At 46.9% G+C, this 19,811-nt stretch overlaps 1 protein-coding gene across 1 annotated transcript in view; it reads left to right on the top strand.

Moving 5' to 3' along the window:
• Positions 1 to 16,192, top strand: part of Slc49a4 (solute carrier family 49 member 4) — a 71,053-nt gene extending 54,861 nt beyond the window's left edge. The window contains exons 8-9 of the mRNA XM_041673191.1: positions 7,886 to 8,068; positions 15,473 to 16,192. Of these exons, the coding sequence (XP_041529125.1) occupies positions 7,886 to 8,068; positions 15,473 to 15,588 (299 nt within the window). The 3' untranslated portion in view covers positions 15,589 to 16,192. The remainder of the gene's footprint in view (positions 1 to 7,885; positions 8,069 to 15,472) is intronic.
• Positions 16,193 to 19,811: the final 3,619 nt, after the last annotated feature.

Raw genomic sequence — 19,811 nt, 5'->3', positions numbered from 1 at the left:
AGCTACTACACTGAGTGTGACGCTGCCCGGCAAGTCCAGAGACTGGAGGACGCTGTCGCACTGAACGCTCTTGCAGTGATAGCTGACCACAGGTTACCTCCAGTGTCACCTCAAGAAAGGAAGCATTCCCAGCTGTTGAAAGACATGTGACATGTAGGCCAGGGAGTAAACTGCTTCATTCTTTGCCCTTTGCCTTTATTAAGATAACTATTCCCATTCTAATAGCCTGCAAAAAGTAAAAGTGTACCTATGTCCCCTTCAGCTTCTCCTCATTTTAATAGCATGCAAAAATTAAGATCATGCTCATGGCCCCTCACAGAGTGATGAATGTGATCTTAAACATTTTTAAAGAAGTAGGCGATTTGAAGCTTTCAGGAAATAAGAATAAAAGGAGTAACTCTTCAGTTTTCTTGCTTAAAAGTGACTCTACTCATAGCTGTTATTCATGCCCAAGAATGGAAAACAGAATATAAATTAGAAGAGAATGGATTTGTGAAACTTCTGGGTATAACTGTCACAAGAGCTGGGAAGGTGGCTCAGTGTGTGAGACCCACATTTGAAACCCAGAACCCACATAAAGAAACCAGGTGCAGCTGTGCAGGTTTCTAACCCAGTGCTCCACAGTGGGGTGAGGAGGCAGAGACAGGAAACGTCCTGGAAGCTCACGGGCCAGCTCCTGGCCAATGCCTGTCTCCAGTAAGGTGGAACGGAGGACTAACCCCCACGGTTGGCCTCAGACACCCGCACGTGCGCCGTGACATAAGCACCCATGTGCATGTGCTCATGCACACACAAAGGATGCTTTAAAAATGATTTCTTAATGTAATAAAATGCCCAAAGGATCTACTGAAGAAGATCATGTAATATCTATTCATGGAAATGTTCAAGAGAAATAAGTCTTTGGCAGAATTGTGTTTCTGGCGGGTGGAAGGCAGTCAGTCAGCGTTCATGATTTAATAGTACACTGCCTTCTTCAGAACCATAAATAATTGGTGGCTCTGGAAAGTGTCTGATAAACCTGCATGCTGGTATCATTTCCCAGCCAGTCTCCAGGCCCACTCATTCGAGGATTATTTGTTGTGCTTCATTTCTGCACGATAATTACTTTGCCTTTCAGCCATACAGAACTGTAAACATAGCAAACAGTCCATTTTTATGGGCCTAAAGTATGCCAGCAAAGAGGCTAAACAAGGGTGCCTGCAAATTAGCAGCACAGAAGGAAATCACAGCCACTAATGACATCGCACCCAATATTCCCACCCTCATCTGGGCCCGTTTCACGGACCACATGCTAAATTTCCAGTAGATTATGAGGCTGCTGCAGCTATTTTGTAGGAAGAAAATGTGACGATGTGAGCAGAGTCACAGCTCAGCAGGGGAGAATCCGAGAGCCAGGCCTGGAGCCCAGCTACCTGGGAGGCCGGAGCAGGAAGGTCGTAAGTCCATTGCTCAACGGCTGTAAAGTGTGTCTGTCTATCTGTCTGGATGTGATATTGTTTTGGGTTTCAGGATTTATTTTAAAGTGTATAAGGGTATGTGCATGTGAGTGCACGTGTCCCTGTAGACCAGAGGGTTCTGGAATCATCGATGGTTGTTAGCCACCCTGCATGGGTCTTGGGGTCTGAATTCAGGCCCTCACAAGAGCAGTGCGTGTTCTCAGGCACTGACCTATCCTTCCAGCCCCTGTAGATGTGTTTTGTTCTGTATGTTCAGCCTACTCCAGATCTGTGTGTGTGTGTGTGTGTGTGTGTGTGTGTGTGTGTGTGTGTGTGAAGGAGGGAGTATGTAGATAGCACGTGACTATTTCTGTTTACTGCTTGTTGTTTCTTTTCACCTGTGTCTTTATTTCCAAAGGAGGTGTTTTCATTTCTAAGTTGACTTTCAATAGGGAATCAGGGAAGCAGTTCTAGTAATGGTCTGGTCTGATAACTGCCAACCGTCCTTCCCAGCTTTTCTCCTGAAGTAAAGGCTCTGTCAGTGTGCAACATAAGAAATCTTACCTATAAACTATATTTGTGTCCTAAACCTAGCCCTTTTAAGGTAATTCATAATAAATTGTCTTTGTTTTACATGTTTATATCTTATTTCCTTTTCATTGTTGTTTGTTTTTTGTTTGCCTCCCACCCGAGACAGAGTTTCTCTGTAGCCCTAGCTGTCCTGGAACTGTGTGCTCACAGCCAGAGACCAAGGGGGTAATGGCTGCTTAGGATCAGGCATGGAATTGCCATCCTCTCTGTGCTAGAAATGGCTGCCAAGCCAGGAGACAGCAGAAGAGGAGTGATCTCAGTGCCTGTTTACTGCTGTAGGCTCACAGCCTGCACGCCATAGGCTGCTGACATAGGGGTTTGAAGAACGGCTCAAGCTAAGTTTTCCCTCAAAGATACGTAAGCAATTTTTTACCCACTCTGCAGATAGGTGTTAAAGTTCTTTTCATTTATAACCCTTGGATGCTCTTCCTTCGCTTCTGTCAGTCTGTCTCCGTGCAATCATAGCCAGCTTTGGTATGGAATACAGATTTGAGACACATGCCATGTGTATCAGTACTATTGAATGGTGTCTTTCAGTCCGACACAGTGGCTTGGTAGCAAACAAGCTACAGCCTGTAGGCCTGGACAGTATTATTATCAACAGTGTTAGATGGGGATTCCTGGAGGAGACATGGAAGTAAACGGAGGTCGTCTTCTACAGAAGCAGAATTGTTCTTCAGTCAGAACAGTGAAGGGCAGCTGTCTCTCTAGGAGGGGCTCAGGGGTTTACAGGGCAGAGAAGGGAACTTTCGGGGTGGCAGATTCCATCAGCAGGTCAGTTCCCTATCCTCTCAAAGTAATAAATACCAAGGGAGGTCATCACTTCCCACCTGAGACTTTTACATCCCTAACCCTTTACTGTGAATTTAACTTGTATCGAAACAAGTTGAGGGATTAGTTGTTTTCTTTCAGGTTTTTAGCTACTTCAGTTTAAGACATGTAATTTCCTTGCCCCGGGGAGCTGGTAAGAAGATTGAGTTTGGTAACAGGTGTATGCCAACACAGAGTGCCATAAAATCTTCCAAGTCCAAAGTTAAAAAGTTGTGGCTGACCATATCTTCTTTGTTTTTCAAGACAGCATTTGTCTGTCTAAACCAGACTATCCTGGAACTCGTTCTGTAGACCAGGTTGGCCTTGAGCTTAGAGATTCACCTGCCCCCGCCACCCGAGTGCTGGGATTCATGGTGTGTGGCCCCACACCTGTCTAGAGTCTCATTAGATGCTGACTGCAGCGGTTCTTAACTGTTCCTAACTGATTTTGGAATTTATTTTGTCCTTTGTAGAAAGGGTCCCAAATAGACCTGACTTGTATCAAACTCACTAGATAGCCAAGAGTGACCTTGAGTCTGATCCTCCAGCCTCCACCTCCAGACTGAGCTACCGTGTGCATGGCTGCACATGACTTATGCCATGCTGGGGTCAAACCCAGGACTGTGCACATGGCAGGCAAGCTCTCTACTACTGAGCTACACCCAGCCTTTGTCCTTTCTCGGGAGTTTCTTTAGTAACTGCTGATCACCCAGGGCAGTGGTTCTGCTCCTGCGGGTTGTGACCCCCTGGCCTGAATGGCGCTTTTTCGGGGGTCACCTCAGACCGTTGGAAAACACAGATATTTACGTTATGATTCATTAAGATCCAAATGAGGAGCAGAAGGAGGGAGAACATGAGCAAGGAAGTCAGGACCACGAGGGATACACCCACCCACTGTGACAGTGGAACTGATCTATTGGGAGCTCACCAAGGCCAGTGGGACTGGGACTGAATAAGCATGGGATTAAACCGGACTTTCTGAACATGGCGGACTATGAAGGCTGATGAGAAGCCAAGGACAATGGCACTAGGTTTCGATCCTAATACATGAACTGGCTTTGTGGGAGCCTAGCCTGTTTGGATGCTCACCTTCCTGGACCTGGATAGAAATGGGAGGACCTTGGACTTCCCGCAGGGCAGGGAATCTGGACTGCTCTTCATTCTCTAGAGGGAGGGGGAATGGAGTGGGGGGGAGGGGAAGAGGAGAAGGGGAGTTGGGGGAGGGGCGATGTGTGGGAGGAGGGGGAGGGAAATGGGAAACGGGGAGGAGGCGGAAATTTTTTTTCAACAACTAAAAATAAATAAATAAACAAAAAAACAATAAAAAAACATTATGATTCATAACAGTAGCAAAATTATAGTCATGAAGTAGCAACAAAAATAATTTTATGGTTGGGGTCACCACAACGTGAGGAGCTGTATTAAAGGATCACAGCATTAGGAAGGCTGAGAACCACTGACCTTGGAGTTTGTGTATTTTACTTAATGGAAATGTATTCATATGTAATTTTTCTCCCTCTAAAGTTTAGTTATTTGGTTTGTCATGGGAATGAGTACTTCCAGGCTGTGATCCAATTTATGTGACTAACATTCATCCATTTTAACTCGACTTTGTATTATATGGGATTTTTTTTTTTTTTTTGCAGCTTAAACTGCAGACCCATGAAATCTTATTAGCTTTTTTGAAAAAATCCGCGTCAGTGCTTCATTTGTGTTTGTTCTGCTAAATTACCCTGATGTTTTAATTGAAAGGCAGTTTATTATAATTTTTGTCTCACTATTATAAAAAGTCATGGAAATATTTAATGATCGTGTAGTTTGAACCCTGTGTGACGAGCAGGAAATTATCCTGTCTGTTTGACTTTGAATAGGTGACACTCACTCACTGAATATATCAAGACTGAACTGAAATTCAAGTAGAAACCAAATTTAGACTTTTAGCAGTCAGCTTCTATGCTCTGCCTGCCCCAGAACGCTAAGGAATGTATGTATGGAATCAGTGTGCTCACCGCCTTCTCCCTGCGCTCTGATTGGGAAGACAGTCACTTAACTCTTCCCTGTGTAGACTGTGTGATTCTTGAGTTTCTGCAGCAGAAAATGATTTCAGCATATCCATCTGTTTTTAAAGCCCTCTTAGTCATCATTTTTATAGAAATGAAAGGAACAGATACCGAGATTGAGGAGATGGCTCAGTGGTAAGAGCCCCTGCTGCTGTTGCAGAAGACCTCAGGGTACCATTTCCAGCACCCACACGGGGCATCGCTCAACCACCTGTAACTCCAGCTCCAGGGGACCCAGCATCCTCTTCTAGCCTCCTCAGGCGTGTATACACGCATGCGCACACATTCACGTGTGCATACACACACAGCCTGAGACAGCTGTGTTTTCACTGGTGTCATCCAGTTATTCCACACGTAACGTAGCCCGTCTGTTCTGCATCTTACAGGGTCTCTAATAGTGAAGTGGGTCTCTTTATGCCAAGGATCCTGGACCCTGACTGGGTGCCTGGCAACTGATGGTGCTGACGGTTTCTGAGTCACGGAGCTAAGACTCTGGGAGGCGGAGTCGTTTCAACTGTCAGTGTTCATTCATAATGAAATTTCCCTCTTGGTCAGTAGCTAAGATATGCACATGGTAAAATAAATGCACAAACAGGACCCCTAAAATTTAAATAGTAGAAAAAGAAAGTAAAGTGACATCTTTCCACTCTGTGCCTCTGTCTCCCGTGCTAGAGACGGCCCTGTGCTGTGGGGAATTCTGACATTTGCAGTGTTTATGTGTCTCTCTTTTTTTCAGCAGCTTTTCATGTGTGTGTCTAGCGATATTCATCTATACAAGTTCCCTTGTTTTTAATTGGCCATATAGCTTACCTTTGCTTCAAGAACTTGGGGGATTGTTTAGTTTGTTTTTGTTGTTCTTTTTTTGTCAGTGGTGGCTTATTGTTGGGGTTTTTGTCTCGTTTTGTTGAGACAGCTGGCCTTAAACTTGCTGTGTAGGTCAGGATGACCCTGAATTCCCAATCTTCCTGCTTCACCAAGTGCTGGGGTTGTAGGCACATGCCACCATGTCCAGTGTTTTTTATATTTGAATGCTGTTAAATAGAATTCTCACCAGCCAACCCCCAAACATGACATACAGCTTACTTTTTTAAAAAAAAATTTATGTGTATTTATTTTGTGGGCGTGGATTTGTGCATGTGTGAGTGCATGTGCCTATGTTGTCCATAAGGGGGCGTCTGATTCCTAGAGCTGGGATTACAGCTGTGAGTGCTGATAACAAAGCTTGTGTGCTTTGCAAGGACAATACAGGTTCTTAATCTCTGATCTTCTTTCCGGTCCCATGTAACTTGTCTTTAATCTTTGCATGTGCCACAAACAGCATCTCAGTGACTGTCTTGTGTGTGTGTGTGTGTGTGTGTGTGTGTGTGTGTATCCACACAGGTAGAGCATAAAATCCCTGAAGTGGAACTGCTAAAACAAAGAGTTTTGTTTAAGCTAGATACTTCCAAATCACCCAGCAGAAGATGAGCTGTGGGCCCTGCAGCAGTGTTTAACCACAGTAGAACTTAGACCTTTCCCAAGTGAGAGTTCTCTAGAGACTCCTGAGCATGGGCCAAGAGAGCTGCTTGAGGGTGTTTAACTAGGCCCCACTTCTTTGAACGCCACGCTTCAGGTGTGTCCCAGGTGTGTCTGTGTAGCAAGCTCGGTAAAAATCGATAGACTCTAATCTCTCTTTTCATGACCTTGTACCCAGTCCCTTCCAGTCTGTACTTCTCCATGTATTTCATTTGTCATGTCTGTTCTCTTAAATTGATCATGATTGTTTCAATCATTCTAATTTACCTGGTTATAATTTCATGTAGGGATATAGTTCTTTCAATATAAATACAGGGTTTTTGTTTTTTGTCAGGGGGATTCTTTGATTTGTCTTGTCGTGGATTGATTTGTTCTGTTTTAAAACGCAGTCTCGCCATAGCCCAAACTGTCTTGAGACTCCGTGAAGTCCAGACTGGCTTTGAACTCAAATCCTCTGTCCCTCCTCCTGAGTGCCGAGTTACAGACACGAGTCTGGGTTTACAGATATGGGCCAGAATGGTAAGGTGGAAAGATTATCTCTAACCGTGTTTCCTCAAACATCCAGTTCCATCAGTATGTGATCCTGTGTGGCTGGGCACTACGAGCTGGAATTTTTTTATCATTTGTTTCAGTACACTTTGTTTTAAACCCTAGCTGATGTGTTCTTGGGTCGGTGGTCCTTTCTGCCCTAATTGCCCCTGACCAGCCGTTAAATGACTGGACATTGGAAGCAGCATACACTATAAAAGCTACCAGTAGCATCCCATCCCCAGTGCACACACGTGAGTCACTCTGAGTAGAGGTACCTCGTGTGGATATTGGAAGTCACTGTGAGCCAGTCTCTGCATGAGTGATTTTCAATAACATTTAATGGGTCTTACATTTATTCCTGCTATTTAAGTTCCCTTTAAAATTGTGAAATGAAACAAGATTTGTTAATTACCTTCCTGCATTTCATTCCCTCACCTCATTTGCCTGTGACTCAGAAAAGTATATTTTTGTTTTTATAAAGCTTTTCCTCAGAAGTTTTATTATTTTTTATTAAATGTATCCATTGTGTGGGGCATGTGCCACAGCACACAGGTAGAGGTCAAAGGACAGCTTGTGGGAGTCTGTCCTCTCCTCCCACCGTGTGGGTTCTGGGCATTGACCTAAGATAATGAGATGCAGCCACTGAGCCATCATGCTGGCCCAGAATGCTTTTCATTTAACTCTCGTGCTAAGTTGCTTTTGTGCTTTGGAATAGCCCAACAGAAAGAAAAAGCAAATAAACAGGTAATCATTCAGCAGTGACACCTCTCTTACTGCAGCACCCTGAGCGAGCGAGGAGATGACAGCTGTGTGGTGTCCTGTCAGACTCCCATCAGCCACCGACGCAACCCCAGAGCTGGTGCTTGGGAAAACCCAGAAGCCGAATCTGTCCTCCGGCGCTGCTGCCCTCCGTGAGCTAAAATATTTATGTGTTTCTTTCAGTGACATTGTACGCCTCCTGCATCCTCCTGGGAGTGTTCTTGAACAGCAGCGTTCCTATATTTTTTGAGCTTTTTGTGGAAACTGTCTACCCTGTTCCAGAAGGAATTACTTGTGGAGTTGTCACTTTTTTGAGTAATATGTTCATGGGAGTCCTTTTATTTTTTCTCACATTTTACCATACAGGTAAGCATTTGATTCTCTTTATTTGCTGTCTAAGTGTGTTATGGGACAGGTTTGTGGAACTGATGGATAGGAACCTGCGTGGCAAATTCTCACTAAAGTATATTTATGTAAGCATTCACCCACCAACAAAACGATAACTACAGTTAGGTGGGGGTTTTTTTTAAGTGTACCCACAGGCACCCCAAGCCCTAGCATGCTTGAATTAACCTGGCCCAGGAGTGTTGTCATTGTTTCCATGTCTTCCCAGCCCACCCCGTGGCCAAATGATCCCAGCACTCACGTTCACACTGAAGTCACTGGCACTACTACTTATAAAATACACTAGACTCTGCTCTCTGAGCACAGAGTGTAAATTAGTGTCAGGGGTGGTGTGTATGTGGTTCAGAGCCTTGGGGACCTATGAGAGGAAGTCAAGAAGCTGTGCTGTTCTCTAAAATGGGATTGTCCAAGAGGCCACGTTGTTGATAGGGAACTTCCTGACAAGCCTATAATTGAAATAATAACCGTGTTAACCTCCACGACCAAAAAAAAAAAAAATTCAAAACTTTCAAAGCAACAGAGCAAAATCGTAACAATTTGAACTTCTCTCAACTAGAAAATCATGAAAATGATTCTCATAATGTGGCTACCAGCAAACTAGATGGCTGCCGTCAGGTAGTGTTGCTCACGAAGGTGTGGGCATACTACATCTGGTTTGGGCTTAGTTTACCGTCGAGGGGAGGCTCTCCGAGTAGTCAGAGCCTTTTCTCTCCCATTTCCAGTCAGAAAAACACCTGTAGAAAGGACATTTGCTTTCTGCACAGAGCCTTGTGACTGTTGTGTTGTGGCTTTAATTCACCTCAGTTGTGCCCCAGTGGAAATTAAGGGGCTGTCACCTCTGCATGGCAAAGCATCAGAGCTAGCTTGTGCCCCTAGCATGATAGAAACAGTTTTCCAGATGACGGGCCCAGGTTTACTAAGTGGTCTGTGCAGCCTAGCAGAACATGGTTTTCTTGTCAACTAGAAATAAAGTTTCTCCTCGGGTGTTTAAAAACAGCAGTTGATGGCGCCTGGTGTTATTCCCCCGTGAGTCTCTTCTCTTGGTCTCTAGTATATAACAGATACATATTGATCAGTGTACAGCAGGGCAGGCCCGGTGACAGGGACACTCCAGAAACGGCTTCCTTTACTCAGTTACCCCTTACTTCTGGAGTCTCGATACTTTGTTAAGAAAAGGTTTATTTTGCTCATTGTTTTGGAGGTTCCATGCATGATGCTGTATCAGTCTGGTGAGATATCAGGGCATGCTGAGAGAGGTCACAGGGCGAGATGACGTGACAGGGACTAGACCCCACCTCTCAAAGGCCCGACGCACACTGCGGCCCCTGAAGGCTCAGTCCATGTTCTCACACCTCAGCACTGCCTTACTGCAGCAGACTGCTGAGTGTTTAGTGCCCATGGCTCTTCTAGCACCTACAGCAGCTTTTGATAGATCCACAGAGATTAACACCTAGCTCGACTTAGCCGGAACGCTTATGCCTCAGATTCACAGTGAGCAGAAAAGCACCGAGCACTGTTTCTGCTCATCCCTACCCTAGTGGTACCTGCTCACCCCTGCCCCAGTGGGACCTGCTCACCCCTGCTCTAGTGGGACCTGCTCACCCCTGCCCCAGTGGTACCTGCTCACCCCTGCCCTAGTGGGACCTGCTCACCCCTGCCCCAGTGGTACCTGCTCACCCCTGCCCTAGTGGGACCTGCTCACCCTGCCCTAGTGGGACCTGCTCACCCCTGCCCTAGTGGGACCTGCTCACCCCTGCCCTAGTGGGACCTGCTCACCCCTCCCCTAGTGGGACCTGCTCATCCCTACCTTACCAGGGATTTTATGTGGCTGGGAGGAGAGCACCATCCTCTTGTTAGTCACTTGCTGATGGTATGCTCTTTGACATATTTGAACAGCTAGTGCAAGGTTTCTGCCTAACCTCTTGGCTGCCATGAACAAATGAAACCTTTGTAAAAATTAATTTTAATCCACCAAAATGATTTCCAGACAAAAACTTAGAGTAACTGCTGGCATGTGGGTAGTGGATGTGTGGGTAGGTGAGAGAGAGCACAGTGTGCACTCCCCAAAGGCGTGTGTTCTTGTTGGTAGTTGACTCACTGATGCTACCGTGTGAATGAGCAGGCTTCTGTCCAAGAGAAGTGAGCCCTGTCAGTATGTGAAGACCACGAGCACAGGTTACTAGTGTGACCCTCGTTGAAATCCCTTCGCATACAGTTAGCCGACACTGCCCCGCAAATCCTGTAGCAGACTGCTCTGTGCATTAGGACTTTAGGATTAACTGAAAGTCTACAAATTCAATGCAACAGTTTCCTTCGATCACTCCTAGTGCTGCAGCCCAGTGCCCTAAACAGTTTATATAATAGGCTTGATGAGCTTTCATACAGCCAGTGTAGAAATGGCGTAATTCAGTAACTTGAAGATGAAAAATCATCTGAGAAATAGTTGCGAAAGTTCAACTATTAATTGTCCTCTTGTAAGTCCTGATTTTATTGTCTTTTTTTTTTTAAGAAAGCCTGGATTTCATTCATTGATTCATTTTGTTTTTAAGAGAGACAGTCTTACTGTATTGCCCAGACTCGTCTCAAACTCCACGGCCCCAGCCACCCTCCCAAATACCAACAATGACAGATATGCATCCCCTTGCCTGGCTGAAGCCTGGGTTTTGAGCTGTAAAGAGCTGTGGTTTTTAGCGTTCCTCTCAAGGAAGTACACCGCTTCCTTGAGAAGGTTCTTTCCCTCCCACACTGAGCTGTCTAGCGACTGTGTCGAATAATTTTTCAAGGCTATACAACTCTCTCCCACATGAATACATCAGATCAGAACACCTTGCCTAAGGATGGGTTCCACCTGTGGTTGCGTCAACTAGTCAAGGCCACTAGCTTACGCGAGCTCTGGGCCGCAGAATCTTTCAGGTGGAACCATATCAGGAATTGGTTAACATTCTTCTGACATGGGGTTTTCAAGGTCAGTTTCTAAGAAGGAAGTCGCTTGTTCCCTTCTATAAAGGGACGCTTGCTTTGAGACCCTCAGCAAGTTGTGACAGTTCATTGATGCCTTATTCTAATAACATCACAGAAAGATCAGTCGGGATGCTACCATCTTCTATGTACTCTGAAATGCATTCTGCTTATATTCTGAAGTTTGTGTTCTCTATTAGTTTTTGGTTCTAATCTCAGCAGTAAGTTTCGTCTAAATGCATAAAGATTTTGAAGTGGCTGACTGAATTTGAAGGTGCAGTGTCACTAGGAAGGTTTTGGGACCTGGCTGAGGTGGGCACATTCCTGGGAGAATGAAGGGGAGGTTCAGCAGATGTGGACTGGTGAGGAATGATGTCATACCTAAGGAAGGTGCTGTGCTAAAACCCCTGTGGGGTGGAGGGAGCAGGCGTTAATCCAGCATTTTGGCTGCTCATCAGGAGAATGGAGACAGTTTTGTTTAGAGGGCTCTGGAGGTCCTGGTGATGGTATCTGAGGTGATCAAACTGTAAACATGGCAACACTGAGAGAGGAGAGAAGAGGTTAGCAACTTCTGAAAGGAGAGAGGATGAGCAAACAGTTCAGAGGTGCTTCACGGGGCCAGTGCAGAGGTGCTGTGCACAGTCGGTGTGCTGCACGGAGCCGGTGCAGAGGTGCTGTGCACAGTCGGTGTGCTGCACGGGGCCAGAGCAGAGGTGCTGTGCACAGTCGGTGTGCTGCACGGGGCCAGAGCAGAAGTGCTGTGCACAGTCGGTGTGCTGCACGGGGCCAGAGCAGAGGTGCTGTGCACAGTCGGTGTGCTGCACGGGGCCAGAGCAGAGGTGCTGTGCACAGTCGGTGTGCTGCACGGGGCCGGTGCAGAGGTGCTGTGCACAGTCGGTGTGCTGCACGGGGCCGGTGCAGAGGTGCGGCACAGTCCGTGTGCTGCACGGGGCCGGTGCAGAGGTGCTGTGCACAGTCGGTGTGCTGCACGGAGCCGGTGCAGAGGTGCTGTGCACAGTCGGTGTGCTGCACGGGGCCGGTGCAGAGGTGCTGTGCACAGTCGGTGTGCTGCACGGGGCCGGTGCAGAGGTGCTGTGCACAGTCGGTGTGCTACACGGGGCCGGTGCAGAGGTGCTGTGCACAGTCGGTGTGCTGCACGGAGCTGGTGCAGAGGTGCTGTGCACAGTTGGTGTGCTGCACGGGGCCAGAGCAGAGGTGCTGTGCACAGTCGGTGTGCTGCACGGGGCCAGAGCAGAAGTGCTGTGCACAGTCGGTGTGCTGCACGGGGCCAGTGCAGAGGTGCTGTGCACAGTCGGTGTGCTGCACGGGGCCAGAGCAGAGGTGCTGTGCACAGTCGGTGTGCTGCACGGGGCCAGTGCAGAGGTGCTGTGCACAGTCGGTGTGCTGCACGGGGCTGGTGCAGAGGTGCGGCACAGTCCGTATGCTGCACGGGGCCGGTGCAGAGGTGCTGTGCACAGTCGGTGTACTGCACGGAGCCGGTGCAGAGGTGCTGTGCACAGTCGGTGTGCTGCACGGGGCCGGTGCAGAGGTGCTGTGCACAGTCGGTGTGCTACACGGGGCCGGTGCAGAGGTGCTGTGCACAGTCGGTGTGCTGCACAGGGCCAGAGCAGAGGTGCTGTGTTCAGTCGGTGTGCTGCACGGGGCTGGTGCAGAGGTGCTGTGCACAGTCAGTGTGCTGCACGGAGCTGGTGCAGAGGTGCTGTGCACAGTCAGTGTGCTGCACGGAGCTGGTGCAGAGGTGCTGTGCACAGTCGGTGTGCTACACGGGGCCAGAGCAGAGGTGCTGTGCACAGTCGGTGTGCTGCACGGGACCAGTGCAGAGGTGCTGTGCACAGTCGGTGTGCTACACGGGGCTAGAGCAGAGGTGCTGTGCACAGTCGGTGTGCTACACGGGGCCAGTGCAGAGGTGCTGTGCACAGTCGGTGTGCTGCACGGGGCCGGTGCAGAGGTGCTGTGCAGAGCCCTTGCAGAGCTGAAGATCGGCTGACAGTGAGGCTGCAGAGTGGTAGACATTGGCAAGCAGCTCTTACAGGGGTGTCTTGTAGTTCTGCCTTCCGGCTCAGATTTCTGTTTTCTCCAGTGGGAGAACTGGAGCGATTGCAGGAAAAAGCCAAAAAGATTTTTTTAAAAAAAAGTTAAGAATGCAAATGTTTGGTGGATTGGGCACTATTCAGTTATATCCTGCAACATCAAGCTCAGAAGGTCAGTGGTTTGTTGGCTCAGCAACTTAGATTAAATGTTTAAGGGGTTCTCTCCTAGTCCTGCCTCCCAGCTGTGGTTTCCATGAATAGTCTTCAGTGGGGAAATGCAGGTACTCCCTTGCCTTTGACCTTTTACTTTCTGAAAAGGGAAGTTCTTTAAAGAACACTTGCTACTTGCTGTCTGTTGGACCAATAGAAATCCCTTAAAGTGGATTTGACTTTTCAGAGAGACACAGTAATGAAACAAACATCCGAACCTAGACAGAAGGAATGATTTCACCCTCTAATGAAATAAATCTTCAGCTTTGACAATATTGAACAGACTCCTCGCCTGACAGAGAGCCAAGGTTAAGTCAGTCATGGCGTGTGTTGCTTTGGCTTCCCATAAGTTAAAGTCACTAAGAGTTAGAAGATGCCCTTGTGAAGCTGTTGTCATGTATCGACTTCCTTTTATCTGGTGCTTACAGTGTGGCCTCCACATCAGCGTGCTCTGTTAGCACAGCCTGTGCTTCCGTGGTCAGTCCCTCCTCTCCCTGCTTCATCCTGCCTAGTAATATTGTCATCAGAGATCCAGGCTGTGCTTAACAGAAAAATAGAAAATGCCCCAGTGTCCTTTCAGGGACTGTGAGAGTGAAGGCAGGGTGGTCAGGACCAGAGCTTTACTCTCAGCGTTTAGGGTCCATGAAATCCAGGCAGAGTGCAGAAGCACCTTGGCAGAAAGTGAGGGTGGAGTTATGTCTGTTTACACTGGGATGGCGAGTCTGGCTTTGACCACAGGAGCTGAGAGGGAAGGAGGTGCCTTGTGAGCACAGCATAGAAAGTCGGCATGGCACCTGCTTTACCAGCCAGTGTCCCGACGCCGTCCAGCCGGGTTGCTCTCGGTCTCTGGGTAAAGTAGCAGTGGTGTGAGGATTCTAGAATGGCGCTGCGACTGAGACAGCATTAGTGATGTGAGGAAAGTGGAAGGGAAGGAACGACGGAAAAATCCATACTCATTTTTTCCATTGGAACTGATGATATTAGACCAGAGAAGTCGTCACCAACCACCACTGACAAGTTCTTCATGCCAACAAGCTCATCTCTCCCAAGCCTGGGGACTGGTGAGGCCAGAGGGAAGGACAGCCAGGGGCAGGCACAGCTGAGTGGCAACAAATGCTAGGGAATGTCCTGTTACTCCTAGTTCACTGGAGTATTTTTTAAAGCTGATTCTTGATGCCATTAAACCAAGATAGCAGTCAAGTCCCTTTTGCAGGTTTCCTAACGGTTGGCATAATCCATGACTGTCCATGGTAATGCGGGGTGGGGGCTGAAAAGTTAAAAACAGTGGTCTCTCTAGGAGTAGAAATGATTCAAACTTGAATGTTTTACCTTATTTTCCATATATTCTAATTCATTTTGCAGTGGTTACTGTTTAATATTTTTGTTGAGGAGTACATATTTCCGTCAAAAAATACAAAAATGTTATCTTAAAAGGCAATTGAGACGGTGGGGAGACAGTTCGTGGGTTGCTGTGCAAACATGAGGACCTGGCTTTGATTCTCGGCACCCATGTGACCAGCTTGGCATGGCATGGTGACATGCTTCTATAACTCCAGCACTGATGGGGTGGAGACAGGAGGATTGCTGAGGTTTGCTGACCACAGGTGCAGCTGGCAAAACAAAACCTCATGAGCTCCAGGTTCAGTGAGAGACCTTGTCTCAAGGGATTAAGGCAGAGTGTGGTAGAGAAGGCCACTGAACCCTTCCTGGCCTCTGGATGTGTGCACACCTGTGTGCGTGTGCGCACATGTGCATGTGTACATATAAAGAAAATGAGGTGATTTTCTCTTTACCTAAACTCACCAGGTGTTTCTAAACAGACACAAGAGTGACTGTGTTATAGGGCACTTAAAAAATAATTAACAAGCTAACACTTAAAGTGATCAATTTTCCCCCTTTCAACTAATAAATTGATTTTGCAACCAAAGTCTAGGTATATTAAACTGATGAAAAGTTGTTAGTAACATCGATTAAATATTCCACCTGAAAGTCGGGTAATGTATTACACACATCACTTAGCCTCCAGACTGTCAGTGTGTAGTGAAATGGCTTCCGGGTGCCTTTGTTATATGTGCTTTGGAATGCAGAGCAGACTTGAGGGATGCAAAGATACTTAAAACTTGCCTTTTTTTTTTTTAACTTACAGAGTTGTCTTGGTTCAACTGGTGCCTTCCCGGGTCGTGTCTGCTCAGTCTTCTCCTCATTCTGTGCTTCAGGGAATCCTATGACAGACTCTACCTTGATGTGGTTGTCTCTGTGTAATGCCACAGACTTGCAGGACTACAGAGGGATGAGACATCGGCCTTGCACATCTCACTGGAGGAAAGGAGAGGAAACTTCTTTCCGAGGTTTCGCTAGGTTACAGAGTCTCACATTAATTTAATGACTACTAGGTAATAATAATGGCAGACTTGAGTGTCGCGGGGATTTGAAAATTCTGTGGACGGCACACCTGTGCTGGCGGCACACCCATGCTAACGGCACACCTGTGCTGTCTGCACACCTGTGCTGTCTGCACACCTGTGCTGTCTGCACACCTGCGCTGACAGCACACCTGCGCTGGCTTCTGGAGTAAAGGTGTGACATCTCACATGGGATGCACTGCCCATGTAGGCAACCCCTGTGTGTGTTGTTCCAGTGCTAACCGACTAAGGAGCTGAATTAGGAGAAGAAGCAAGGGTATTGGTCCCATGAAGATGACTCCTCCCAGGCACGTGACAGAAGAATAGGAGAAACGCCACTAACTTCTAAAGACGTTTGAACCCTATATATCAGGTTTTAATTACACAATAGCCACTCCGTATAGCAGTGATAGAAGTTGGCCACATGTACACTACATGTTTTTCTAATAAAGCCATTTCTTATATGACTCTCCTTATTTTTAATCAGGTTGGAAGCCTTTTGCTGTCTCTGGGCACAGGCACTGCCTCACCCCCACTTGCCCTTATTTCTGTGAATGCAGCGTCTGTCACTGCAGCAAGGTGACTAAATGCCCGATAGTGCTGCATTAGCTGTTGTGTGAAAAGTGTCATTCCATTGTGATTTAGCACTTTGTTGAAGATGAAATGAGAGCCACACAAAGCTTGTGTGTCTGCGGCCCTGTGTGGTAGCACAAGTGTAAAGTCGAGCAACCACTGTTATTACCAGGTTAGATGTGTTTAAATGACCCCCATTTGGAAAGAACAGTGTAAAACCTTGAAGGTTTCAGATCTGTGCGTGATTTCCGAATTTAACTCTTGTGTTTTAATTTAGCTTATAATAATACTCAATTCTAAATGAAGTCATTGTATTTGATTGGACAGCATTTTCCCAATACCTATTTCTTTCTATAAATAATGGATTTTTTAAAAAAAAAAATACTCGCTGGATGGCTCTTGGACCTGTCTTTCACGAGGTCATACACGGCTCTGTGATGGGCCTGTGACACCTGACTGCTCACGGATCCATAGCTCCTCTCACACAGAAGCAAGCCTTCCCCAAACTTCCGGAGCAGCAGCAGCCTCCACTGTCAGCTTCCTCTTTCCCCTTTCCTCACATGAAATAGCAGCTCCATTGCCAGGCAGCTCCCAGTAGCCCGGGTGGAAGGCTGGGCAGTACTCACTTCTGCCAGCCCTGTGCACCATCGCACATCTGCAGCTACACCTCCGGCCCTGTGCACCATCACACACCTGCAGGTGCATCCTCTCGCCGCAAATTCATGTGGAAGACTATGCACTAACTACCTTGGCCTTGGAGGAGGGATCTGGGGTTGCCCAGTATCTTCTGAGGCCCTAAATTGTGAGGGGAGAAAGGCAGAGCCCCCGGATTCCACTCCTGCCTTTAGTCACGGCTGCATTAACCGGTCTGCTCCCTTAGCAGCGAGAACGAACGGAGGAACCTGCTAAGAGAAGCAAACAATCGACTCAGCCAGGCTTAGCTCCACTAACTTGTCCTCATCCTTCTTAAAGTGTGAGAGAAGACACAACTATGAAGATGACGGGAAGCTTGTCACCGTGGCCATGCAAGATAGCGACCTCCCGTTGAGGGAGGCTAGAGAAAGCAGAGGGAAGAAATGTGAAGTGTTGGCTGGTGCTATATCCAGTCTGCTATAATAAGACTTCTGATGAGGAACATTTTAATTCGTGGTTAATTCTGCTTTTAACACAAAGTACAGAATAACGCTTTAAGAATAGAGCCTAAAATAGCTAATCACTTGAAGGCTTTCCAAGGAGATGCATTGTACCTACCGGTCAACAGCTCTTCTCTTCAGCATGCCTGAGGTGAGGCCAGCCGCCTCCCTCAAACAGCTGCTCTTCTCATGGGCCAATTCTCCTGAGTGATGAAAACTTCACGGAGCAGCCAATGAGGTTGCGGGAAGGGAAAGGCAGTACGTCATGTACCTGAGGGCTGCAAATCCTGTTGTTTCTAGTAGTCAGCACACACGAGCTTCGTCCTTGTCTCACACTGGAAGAAGTCTTAGCCCTCCGCCAGTCCCAGCTCTCTGCAGAATTTATAGAAACGACCCTAGAAAGGTAAATTACCTTGACAAAAGACTAGAATCATCCGGCGTCTGCAGGGCTCTATGCCAGGGTGCCCTTAGATGTTCAAGGCCTCTCTAGAAAATGAGTTAGTATTTGCATGCTGCCCCCTGACACCTCCAAGGTATTTGAAACCATATTCTAGAATACTCAAACTGTCTAGTTCAATCTGTGTAAATAGCTAGCTATGCTGTATTGCTAGGAAGTAAGAAGTCTAGACATGCTCAGTTCAGTTGCAGGATTTGCTTTCAAATATTTCAAATCTGTGGTGGGTTGAGTCCATAGATGCAGAAGTGGAGGGCACAGTAGTGACCACACATGTAGACCTGTATTTTCCGTGGAGAGGGCACTGTAGTGACCACACATGTAGACCTGTATTTTCCGTGGAGAGGGCACTGTAGTGACCACACATGTAGACCTGTGTTTTCGGTGGAGGGAACACCGTAGTGACTACACATGTAGACCTGTATTTTCCATGGAGGGCACAGTATTGACCACACATGTAGACCTGTATTTTCCGTGGAGAGGGCACTGTAGTGACCACACATGGAGACCTGTATTTTCCATGGAGGGGGCACTGTAGTGACCACACATGGAGACCTGTATTTCCCGTGGAGAGGGCACAGTAGTGACCACACATAAAGACCTGTATTTTCCGTGGAGAGGGCACTGTAGTGACCACACATGGAGACCTGTATTTTCCGTGGAGAGGGCACTGTAGTGACCACACAGGGAGACCTGTATTTTCCATGGAGGGCACAGTAGTGACCACACATAAAGACCTGTATTTTCCGTGGAGAGGGCACTGTAGTGACCACACATGGAGACCTGTATTTCCCGTGGAGAGGGCACAGTAGTGACCACACATAAAGACCTGTATTTTCCGTGGAGGGGGCACTGTAGTGACCACACATGGAGACCTGTATTTTCCGTGGAGAGGGCACTGTAGTGACCACACAGGGAGACCTGTATTTTCGGTGGAGGGAACACCGTAGTGACCACACATGTAGACCTGTATTTTCCGTGGAGAGGGCACAGTAGTGACCACACATAAAGACCTGTATTTTCCGTGGAGAGGGCACTGTAGTGACCACACATGGAGACCTGTATTTTCCGTGGAGGGGGCACTGTAGTGACCACACATGGAGACCTGTATTTTCCGTGGAAGGGACACCATAGTGACAAACATTTTTATGTTTTTTCCAAGTGTTTTCTGAGTCTCAAACTCACATTTTCCCTTCTACTTCACAGCACTACAGCTTAATTTAAAATGCTTAGGTTATTCATGAAGACTCACGTGTCCAGACAGGAGGGGCCGCAGAGTGCATTGACTACCACTCTGTGGGTCGCAACTGCATCAGCTGGTTCTTCATACAGTTTAAGCCATGTCACAGGCATGCTAGCGTCTCTCCTGTCTTCCTTGCAGGGACTTTATGCAAAGATTCTGATGAATAATTCAGGCTTCATAAGCGAGCCTACAGCATTATTAATTGGTGAGGACGTGCTACCGTCTAAGCTCCCTGTGGCTTATCAATTAATACTTCACAGTTCATGGGAAGAAGTGTTTTTAATATGATCCATGGTAGAGATGTAGGAACAAGATAATTACACAGACGCACTTCCCTGGAAGAAGAAATTCACAAGAGGGAATCGAGTACACATGTAATTTTGCATATTTAAATGTGGATGGCCTAAGGGCCAGGTCTTATCCTGGATCATATATTCATGTTTAATTATTGAAAATGTTTACAGCTTGTTTTTAATGAAGCCTGTCTAACGAGGGATCCAGGCTAAGGGACTTGAAGTTGAAGAGATGAAATCCCCATCTACTTATCTTTTAATTGGTTTTTAAAAGCTCTTATTTTTACTAAAATTGAGTACTCATCTTGCATTCTGCTTAAATACCAGGTTTTTAAAAAAAAAAAATCAAGATCAAATAAAAATACATATCAGATTTTCTTTTGGTTA

This window comes from Microtus oregoni, unplaced genomic scaffold, assembly GCF_018167655.1.
Source record: "Microtus oregoni isolate MIOR12 unplaced genomic scaffold, Mior012 000023F_ref0000262, whole genome shotgun sequence".
NCBI lineage: Eukaryota > Metazoa > Chordata > Mammalia > Rodentia > Cricetidae > Microtus > Microtus oregoni.
The sequence above is the reverse complement of the archived record's forward strand: the minus strand, read 5'-3'. Positions and strand labels throughout refer to the sequence as shown.